This window comes from Hemibagrus wyckioides, linkage group LG14 (assembly GCF_019097595.1).
Source record: "Hemibagrus wyckioides isolate EC202008001 linkage group LG14, SWU_Hwy_1.0, whole genome shotgun sequence".
Classification (NCBI taxonomy): domain Eukaryota; kingdom Metazoa; phylum Chordata; class Actinopteri; order Siluriformes; family Bagridae; genus Hemibagrus; species Hemibagrus wyckioides.
In genome coordinates this window covers 6,645,632-6,655,882 of record NC_080723.1, presented here as the reverse complement: position 1 = coordinate 6,655,882, position 10,251 = coordinate 6,645,632, and the positions used below count along the sequence as shown (strand labels likewise).

General features: G+C 40.9%; 1 protein-coding gene across 1 annotated transcript; it reads left to right on the top strand.

The window, feature by feature from the left end:
• Positions 1-4,924: 4,924 nt before the first annotated feature.
• On the top strand, positions 4,925-10,180 carry LOC131365241 (mucin-2-like). The gene is made up of 3 exons (XM_058408938.1): positions 4,925-5,195; positions 5,541-5,675; positions 7,530-10,180. The coding sequence occupies exons 1-3, from the start codon at positions 4,976-4,978 to the stop codon at positions 9,284-9,286; spliced, it is 2,112 nt and encodes a 703-aa protein (XP_058264921.1). The 5' UTR covers positions 4,925-4,975; the 3' UTR covers positions 9,287-10,180.
• The last annotated feature ends 71 nt before the right edge of the window (positions 10,181-10,251 follow it).

Here is a 10,251-nt window from a genome sequence, read left to right as displayed (position 1 = left end):
TGCCATCTAGTGGATGTCTCTTTACTCCTGCAGCTGTATATAAGGTCTGCAGGTGAGTTCATCAAGGTTACAGCTTGTTTTGTCACAGCATCTACACACACACAGTCATGTGTCAAGTATCCTATTAATCTAATAATCTTTTATGAGCCTAAAAATCTTAATTGCTACATAAACAGTAGATATATGGCATTACTGCTAATCTTTAAGTGAAGATTTAAAAATAACTTGAATGAATATGTTTAAAGCAGAAGTTTGTAACTGAGGGATTTGACATAACAGTAGAGTTGTACAGTATACAAGACTTCGTAAAGTGCAAATATACAACACAGAACAAAATACACTACACAGTGAATACACAGTACGATTAGAAACACAGTACAGTTGCAAAAGAACAGATGATGTGTGGTTGTGATGGGCTGCAAATTACTGAGTAGCAGTAATAACCTGTAGTAACAATAATAGTAGTAATATTAGCAATTAAAAAGTCTCTTAAATAGAAAGTGCCGAACGCAGAATTGTGAAATGCAATGTGCAGTGTTATTGAGTGATTCTGGGTAGGTGTCTGACCAGCCCAGGTAAGAGTTGGGAGGAAATTGGGAAGAAATTGTTGCAGTTTGCTGACAGTGGTGGCACAGATGATCCTATATCTTCTGCCAGAGGGCAGGAGGGAGAAGAGTCCATGGGATGGGTAAACTGGGTCATCTGGTGGCTTTAAGGAAGCAGCAATTATGGTGGGTGTTTGGAGAGACCACAATGATGTTTTCAGCTATTCTCACAATTTGCTGTAGGGTCCTGCATTTTGCATGCTTCCTATTGTCCCTCAATAGAAGGTAGTGAGGATGGGAGATGAGTTTTCTCTTTTCACCCTCTGTAGGAAATGAAGGTTTGATTAGGCAGGCAGTGATAGAGTCCTAGTGGTCCTCTTTACCATTCCTTTTTTGTCTTATCAGCATGGTGAGATAGATTGTACACTATTCTTTAAAGTGGTCCACCTCCTCTCTGTATGCTAACTCATCATTTTTGCTGATGAGGCTTGCAACTGTTGGGACGTCAGCAAACTTAGTGATGTGATTTAAACTTTGCAGCAAAGTCATGAGTCAGCAGGGTAAACAGCAGTAAACTGAGTACACATCCCTGGTGACCACCAGTGTTTAGTGTGGTGGTGGTGCTGGACTTGCTAATCCTAATGGACTGGGTTATCCTGGTCAAAACGTACAGGATCCAGTTGCAGAGGGAGATGGGGGGTATCAGTTGTTGTGTGATGATTGTAATATGAACTTCCCTACATAATTGTCCTTTTTGTACAGGTGAGTAAGATAAAGGTGGATGGTAGCAGATAGATCATCCTATGACCATAGAGCAGTGAAGATAGCAGGTGAAATGGGTCCAGTGTGGTGGGAAGACTGCTCTTTATGTGTTTCATGAGAAGCCACCTGAAGCACTTGCTGATGGTAGGTGTGAGTGCAATAGGATGCTAGTTATTCAGGCATGACAGATGATTTCTTCAGCAAAGGGAGATATGGACGGTGTCTGTAAGCACATGTAAAAGCTGATCAAAACAAATCCTGATCATTTGACCAGGTATATATATTTCAGGACCTGTAGTTTTTTAATATAATTTTATTTGTATGTGCTTTTATCAATAGACATTTTTGCAAAGCAGATTTGCAAAAAAATGATAAATACAATATAAAAATGATACTTTATATATATATATATATATATATATATATATATATATATATATAATATTTATAAGACCAAAACAAAGGAGTGTGGCAAAGGAAAAACTCCCTGAGAAACCTCATCTAGGTGACATCAATAATTTCCTTTCTATAACTATACAATATATTGTGAGCTGCAGTTTTCCATGTGTTAATTGAGTGTTCCTGACATCCGCTGCATTCAGACAGCACACGCTGTCAGACACTCAGTGGTCTTCTCAGCTGGCATGTTGTAATGTGTTTTAAACCAGGCATTTAAATCATTTAGTGCTGGGAATGAAGCATCGCCATCAGATATACACTATATTGCCAAAAGTATTCGCGCACCCATCCAAATAATCAGAATCAGGTGTTCCAATCACTTCCATGGCCACAGGTGTATAAAATCAAGCACCTAGGCATGCAGACTGTTTTTACAAACATTTGTGAAAGAATGGGTCGCTCTCAGGAGCTCAGTGAATTCCAGCGTGGAACTGTGATAGGATGCCACCTGTGCAACAAATCCAGTCGTGAAATTTCCTCGCTCCTAAATATTCCACAGTCAACTGTCAGCTGTATTATAAGAACGTGGAAGTGTTTGGGAACGACAGCAACTCAGCCACGAAGTGGTAGGCCACGTAAACTGACGGAGCGGGGTCAGCGGATGCTGAGGCGCATAGTGCGAAGAGGTCGCCAACTTTCTGCAGAGTCAATCGCTACAGACCTCCAAACTTCATGTGGCCTTCAGATTAGCTCAAGAACAGTGCGCAGAGAGCTTCATGGAATGGGTTTCCATGGCCGAGCAGCTGCATCCAAGCCATACATCACCGAGTGCAATGCAAAGCGTCGGATGCAGGGGTGTAAAGCACACCGCCACTGGACTCTAGAGCAGTGGAGACGTTCTCTGGAGTGACGAATCGCGCTTCTCCATCTGGCAATCTGATGGACGAGTCTGGGTTTGGCGGTTGCCAGGAGAACGGTACTTGTCTGACTGCATTGTGCCAAGTGTAAAGTTTGGTGGAGGGGGGATTATGGTGTGGGGTTGTTTTTCAGGAGCTGGGCTTGGCCCCTTAGTTCCAGTGAAAGGAACTCTAAATGCTTCAGCATACCAAGACATTTTGGACAATTCCATGCTCCCAACTTTGTGGGAACAGTTTGGAGCTGGCCCCTTCCTCTTCCAACATGACTGTGCACCAGTGCACAAAGCAAGGTCCATAAAGACATGGATGACAGAGTCTGGTGTGGATGAACTTGACTGGCCTGCACAGAGTCCTGACCTCAACCCGATAGAACACCTTTGGGATGAATTAGAGCGGAGACTGAGAGCCAGGCCTTCTCGTCCAACATCAGTGTGTGACCTCACAAATGCGCTTCTGGAAGAAAGGTCAAAAATTCCCATAAACACACTCCTAAACCTTGTGGACAGCCTTCCCAGAAGAGTTGAAGCTGTTATAGCTGCAAAGGGTGGACCCACGTCATATTGAACCCTATGGATTAGGAATGGGATGTCACTTAAGTTCATATGCGAGTCAAGGCAGGTGAGCGAATACTTCTGGCAATATAGTGTATGTCTTAGAGCTTTGTAGACCACACATGCAGCATATGTGGTAAGCTATACAGACCATCATTTAAATAACTTGCCACATGCCGTGTGTGTTGTGTAGGGATTTGTGATAAAAGTAACTTGTCTATTCCAACTTTCAATTCAATTCATTGTTTTTTATACTGACAAATAAATTAAAAAAGGAAAAAAAAAGAAAAAAGAAAATGGTTAGTTTTGAATGTCTTTCATTGGTACAAGAATATTGTTTAGACCTTGAATAATGTGGCCCTCATAGATTGTAATAATAGTCCATGACAGTCAGGCATCCTGGTATGTTAAATAATTCAAATTAATTCAGTTATTTAATCACAAATTACCGTAAAAAAACCAAAAATTTAACATGACGTTAAGATGTTCTGTATTTTAGTCAATTTGAAAGGCATAACCTTCTTAGAGAAATACAAATCTGTGAAGCTTTCATGCTTTGTACAGTTCTGTGCACTTGCAGCATGATGCTTTTCTTAAATCAGGTTGTTCCAACATGACACAAATTTACTGAGTACAACAACAATGTGCAAACATGAAGCCTTTCCACACATTCACACCAGACTACATTACTATTACCCTTTAAGACTGGGCCGGATTGTGCCACTACTCTTTGTGTGAGCAACACTAGAGCCTTTCAACTTCAACTTCGTGGATCCCTTAGAGACCTTGCAAAACACACACCAGTTGTTCACCAACTATGAATTGCAAAGGGGTGTTTTTCCTGAGGTAGCTGACTATACACAAAAATCTGTTCCTCTTCAAAATGCATATTTTACAGAATACAGTGACTGCTGGGTAGAGTTAAAGCATATAGCTTTGAGTAAAAGGTGACGGAATCCATTCGATATCTATACTTGACCCCCCACAATTTGAAAATATTTTGTAGCAGCATGAGAGAAAACCATTTTACAGATCATCTTGGACAATACCCCAGGGTACAACTTCACATTTTCGGTGTTGCTGAGACTTTTATAAAATGTCCACAGGATATCATTCCTCTCCGTGTGAATACACACTGGCTAATGAAGTTACACTTTTAAAATGTGTAAAAGTAGTTTTAGATTTGTACTGGTAAGAAAGATCTAGTTTTCACACAGTGCAGATGTTTCAGTGATAGCATCTGTGCTGCAGGGTTCTGATGCTGTGACAGTCATGATCCACATGATAGAAAAAGTTGTTTCATAGCTTACCTCACTTTAACAAGGATACGGTATCTTTGATGGAAAGTATGGTGTGACAGTGAGCATAGTGTGTGTGTGTATGTGTGTGTGTGTGTGTGTGTGTGTTTGTGTTAAAACTAAGTAAGATTTTAAAAGAAATAAAACCAATTTAAAATATAAAAATAGTCAATAACATATTTTGCTGTTTTTTGATATACATTTATATAATGATATTAGATTTTAGGTAGATATTAATTATGATGGAACTGCTCTCTCTCTCTCTCTCTGTGTGTGTGTGTGTCTATTTTAATTCCTTAAATCCATAAATTAAATTTTTACTTCTCTATATCAAAATGTATTGTTTTCAAGAAAACAGCTTCTGATTGACAGTCTAAAAGGGGCGTGGCAGTAGCACCTGCACACACACTCATACACACACACACTTTCAGTCACTGCGCTCTGAAGTCCAGGAGCTCCAGACATGTTCGCGTTGACGTGACTGAAATTCAGACGATCGCGCGATGATCGTCACGTGGAGGTTCCTGTCCATCTTGAGTCTGGTCAGTTACACAGAGTCCGAGTGCTTCTCGACATCCTACTACAGGGACTGCTGGATCCGGCGCTTCCCGGGACTGCACGTGGACCCGGAGGAGTCTCAGCGCAGAGGCGCGCAACTGCTGCAGCTTTACCGCGGAGACAGTGGACAGAACTGCAGCCGAGCCTGCTGCCTCTCCTCCAACTGTGAGTTCCAGCCTCCAAACATCCCCCTGTCGAGAGAATTGGGTCTGAAAAGTATTCATGACATTGAAATATATAACAAAGATAAAACTCACATTAAAAGAAATATATGGGGTATAACAGTTGCAGGAAAAAAATTCATTATAAAGTGCTGGACAGTAAAGTGCAGATAGCAATAACTATCTTTAATTAGAATGCAAATTTGCAAGTGCATTTGATTTTTGCTATAGACATAATGTACATGAATCTACTGACTGTGTGTGTGTGTGTGCTGTCACTTAGACTAATTGTAATTAAAACCTGTTTATGTTTATGATATGAATTCACCTGTTCTGTTCCAATTTGCAGTCTCCTGTAATGTGGCTGTGTTTCATTACAACACCACTCAGGACAGTGTCAATTGCTTTCACCTATACTGCCCAACACTGGAAAGCTGTATACTCCATCAAAGGGCCAATGTCATCGTCTACAACGTTACCAAAGGTGGGTGGTCAAGTATTTCATTATTGTCTACACTATATGGCCACCAGAACACCCATACATGTGTTTTGAACATTCCATTACAGTTTAGTTGATCTTTGCTGTCATGAAAGATTACTCTCTTCTGGGAAGGATTTCCACTAGATATTGGAGCATGGGGTATGTTGGCTTTGGAACAGGTTTGGGCTGCTTAGTTCCAGTGAAGGGAAATTATAATTATAATTCTGCAACATACAATTCTCTACAATTCTGTAGACTTTGTGGTAAAAGTTTGTGAAAGATCAGGTTGGTGTGATGGTCAGGTGTCCATACAGGGCATGAGCTTCAGTTAATGTTTACATCTAACATGAGAATTAGAGAAAAATGTAATCCTAATGACATTGACCCTGGCATGGTTTTTCAGAAACTGAAATTTTCAATTACAATGGTCTAAAGAGTTTGTGGTGAAATGGTGTGAAAATAAAAAACATCAAGTGAGCATCAGTTCTGTGGACAGAAATGCCATTTTGATGAGATTTACATTTGGCAGACCCCTTTATCCAGAGCAACTTACATTTTATCCCATTTTATACAACTGAGGGTTTAAGGCCTTGCTCAAGGGCCCAGCAGTGGCAGGTGGTGGACCTGGCATTCAAAATCACAACCTTCTGAGCAGTACTCCAACACCTTAACCACTTCCCTGATGAGATGGGGCATAGAAGATGGCTAGACAGTTCCAAACTTATAGAGAGGCTTCAGTAACTCAATTTGACACTTTTTAAAACCATGTTAAACTTCTCAAAAACCTTTCTAAACAGAAAAACTGTAAAACCTTCTGGTGGATAGGCTTACAACAACAGAAGACCACATAGGATTCTAATGATGTCAGCCAAGTACAGGAATCTATTCAATTCAATTCAATTTTACTTGTATAGCGCTTTTAACAATAAACATTGTCTCAGAGTAGCTTTACAGAATATAAGAAACAAAAAGTCCTAGATGTTAGACAAAATCATCCCTAGTGAACAAGCTTGAGGCGACTGTGGCAAGGAAAAACTCCCTTAGATGGTATGAGGAAGAAACCTTGAGAGGAACCAGGCTCAAAAGGGATCCCATCCTCATTTGGGTGACACTGGAGAGTGTGATTAAAAATTATTCTAAACACTGAAGATTGTGATATGAACAATGTCCTTTCTGCAGTTATGTACAGTCAGTTGTGTGATGCAGATACAGCATATGTAGAATGTTATGTGTGTATTAATTAAGAGGTTGTTGTCGTCCTCAAAATCCACATAAGGTTGGCAGCGTTGCTTTGAATACTCAAATCCTTACAAAGCAGAACCCAGCTGGAGCTGGTCCATCTCTAAATGCCCCAGGATCCTCGCAGGGTTGGCCTCTGTCCGAATCTGAGGCTACAGTTGGCACAGACTCACTAAAACTAGACAATTAAAGATAGGGAAAAGACCAGGAAATGTTTCTGAGCCTGAGCTTGCGTCTATTGTGTCAGATTCCTGTTCTTGTATGACAGAAGCAGAAAAGTAACTGGGATCACATTTTTCCAAATCTATTTGATGTGATCATTACACCTCTTTACCTGTATTTGCATGATTTTATGCAGTGTTGCTGCCACAGGATTGGCTAAGTGAAAAATTGCATAAATGAGCAGTACAGGAGGTTCTAATAAAGTGTCCATTAGTGTATATATGCATGGTCTCTTGTGATGAACTACTTAAAACATTTACTGACGTAAACTAAAATATTTAATAAACAATTGTGTATTTATTAGTTATAAATAAGGGACTTGCCTTATTAACTGTTTGCAACAGATAGTATAGTTCCAGTATGTATGCTTGAAACTTTCCTGCGTGTGTTTTGCAGGAATGGATCCTGACCTCTTGATATTTGGGAAACCCTTCCCCTCTAATGCCCAGGTGCACCCTCACCTGGCCTCACTTAACATCTCTGACTCGTCTGGAACAGACAAACGTCAGTTCAACCGGCCTCACCTGGAGCCCAGCAGCTCAGCACATCCAACTATTCTTGCTACTACCCCCAAAGCATCTACCAGTGCACCAACATCCAGCTTTCCCATCTCTACTCCTCCGCCACTTTCAGTTTATTCCACCCAAGATAACCAAGACACATTTCCAGCTTCAGCAATACAGCAATCCACAGCCCTGAAGCGGTCATCTCAGCTCATTTCTACTCGTATTATTACCAATCCTTCAACAGACCCTACCATCATTTCAACTACAAAGGCATCCCCAGGTCAAAGTAGTTCCATGCAACCCTCAATCAGCTTTACTACCAGGAAAACAAGCTCAATGCCCCAACCCACACATTCTTCCAGTACCACCATTACACCTTCACAACTATCCAGTTGGCTCACATCAAGCTCAACACCCTCTTCCCAAGTAGGTTTCCTTGGAACCACAAGTGCATATACTATCAGCCAACCTATATCCAAAACCCTGCCATATTTAGTCATTAGTACCGCCTTCAGTAGTGATCATACCACAACAACCACACTTGCCCCTTTCTCAGGTCCTTTGCAAAGTAGTACAGGAGAAATTACAACCATGTCTGATCCCCTGACAAGTAGTACAGGAGAGCCTACAAGAATGCCTGTACCCCTCAAAACTATCGTACCAAGTAGTATAGGAATGACACCAACCTTGACGGTCCCTCTCTCAAGTACTTCACAAAGTAGTACAGAAGAGACTACAACCACAGTTTTCCCTTTCTCAAGTGCTCCACCAAGTATTACAGGAGAGACTACAACCATGCCTATCCCTCTCTCAAGTATTCTGCAAAGTAGGACAGGAAAGACTCCAACCTTGACTCTCCCTCTGCCAAGTACTCTGCAAAGCATTACAAAAGAGACTATAACCATGCCTGTCCCTCTGTCAAGCAATCCACAAACTAATACAGGAGAGACTACAACCCGTTCTACACTTCCTACAACCCAGCTAAGCTCTGCAAGTTCATCCCTAGCCTCAACTCCAGCATTTACTCCAGTCAAAAACACAGCAGGTTATGGAACTGCAACTACAGGACCACAACTGATGACTAATAGCGTCACAACCACCTCTTGGTCTTATAATCAGCCCATAAACCCCCAAACAACAGCATCTTCTCTGACAGAAAAAAAGATCACTCCATCCTCAACAACAGATGGAGCTTCTCAAGAGTACATCAATATCAACTTGGCTACCACTGAAGTTTCTGTGACCACTATCAGCCCAACAACCTTAAACAGACCTCACCCATCTGTGGCACCTTCAGAAACCAACTCTGGCCTACACACGTCACCAACACCCCCTACCATTTTAGAGGACAGCCAGCCATACCCCAACGACACAAAAGGTTACATTAGCCGTAATGTTACGACAGGTAACAGTCCACAGCCTGTGAGTGATGGAGAATTGACACAAGTGTGGCATCTGGCAGCCAACACTGTCCTGGTAGCCTTGGCAACCTGTGCAGCCTTAGCTTGTGGTTGTTGTTGTTCGGTGTTGATTGCAGCGAGTTGGAGAGGAAGGAGGAGGAGAAAGGGGAGATACCAGACTACACTAAAAGGCAAGAAAGGCTCCATGCGCCTCATCAAATACGTCTTTGTGAGGGAGAGCTCGTGATTCAGGTTCCTGACACATTTCGTCAGTATTTGTGAGATTTCAACCCTGCCACATGATCACAGTTACTCTAACTTGCATAAAGGAACTATCCATGAAGTGCATAAATGTGTGTACATTTCATTTCTGTCCCAAATAAAATTAATGTGGTCATTGTTGTGTTAAAAAAGACCAAAATGCAGTGGGTTCTTTAACCCTTTCAGGTTTTGTATCAGTATTTTTCAGTTACTATTCACTCTTGTCCTTAACCAGGACAATGTTATGAGTATTACCAGTATATTATGATGAAATCTTAGAATCTCAGACTCTGAAACATCATAACTGTAATACTACTCATATGTCAGCAGCTCGAATAATCTAATGAATACAACTCAGTTCCATAACTAGTGTCCTAAATAAACAAACAAAAAAAATATGGAAGTGTTTGGTTTAAGTAGCAAACTCTATCAAGAAACCAAAACCAGCAAAGAAATCTTGATGTTCACGTTAAGTAGTGTGATGGGTGCTTCCAAGCAAGACCGCCAACAAGCTGAGTTTTGTTCTGTAAAGGCAGTTGGGCTTTAAGTGCTAGAAGCTGTTAAGAGTGGTACAGTCACCTGGGCTTGCTCTAGTTTTTGCTCAAATGGAAAGAGCCGGAACTTTTTCCGAAGGAGTCGTGTTACTCTTTTCCCATAACCCACAGATCAGAGCAGAAACTAAATGGTGCAACTGAGTTTATTTACCAAGGTTTGTTGAAAGAATTCTTTGAACAGGGTAGAGATAGGGCATTTACTTTTCTGATTCTGTTGAGTCATATTCATGCATCGGGAGGTAGGAATGTTTTGCCAAGCTGAGTGGAAAAAAATTGTTTTTAAAAATGAATCATACACTGCTTTATTTAGATGGAATACATCAATCCATAAGATTGATGTGATTTGTGAATGCAGAATATTAAATTCTTCATGATTAAATATAAATACATACAAATA

What these genes read in the sequence shown, in the direction of transcription:
- LOC131365241 (XM_058408938.1), top strand. Translation starts at nt 4,976, where the DNA reads ATGATCGTCACGTGGAGGTTCCTGTCCATCTTGAGTCTGGTCAGTTAC. An exon ending in CTGCTGCCTCTCCTCCAACT is followed by an intron (nt 5,196 to 5,540) that starts GTGAGTTCCAGC and finishes TCCAATTTGCAG; the next exon opens with TCTCCTGTAATGTGGCTGTG. An exon ending in CGTCTACAACGTTACCAAAG is followed by an intron (nt 5,676 to 7,529) that starts GTGGGTGGTCAA and finishes TGTGTTTTGCAG; the next exon opens with GAATGGATCCTGACCTCTTG.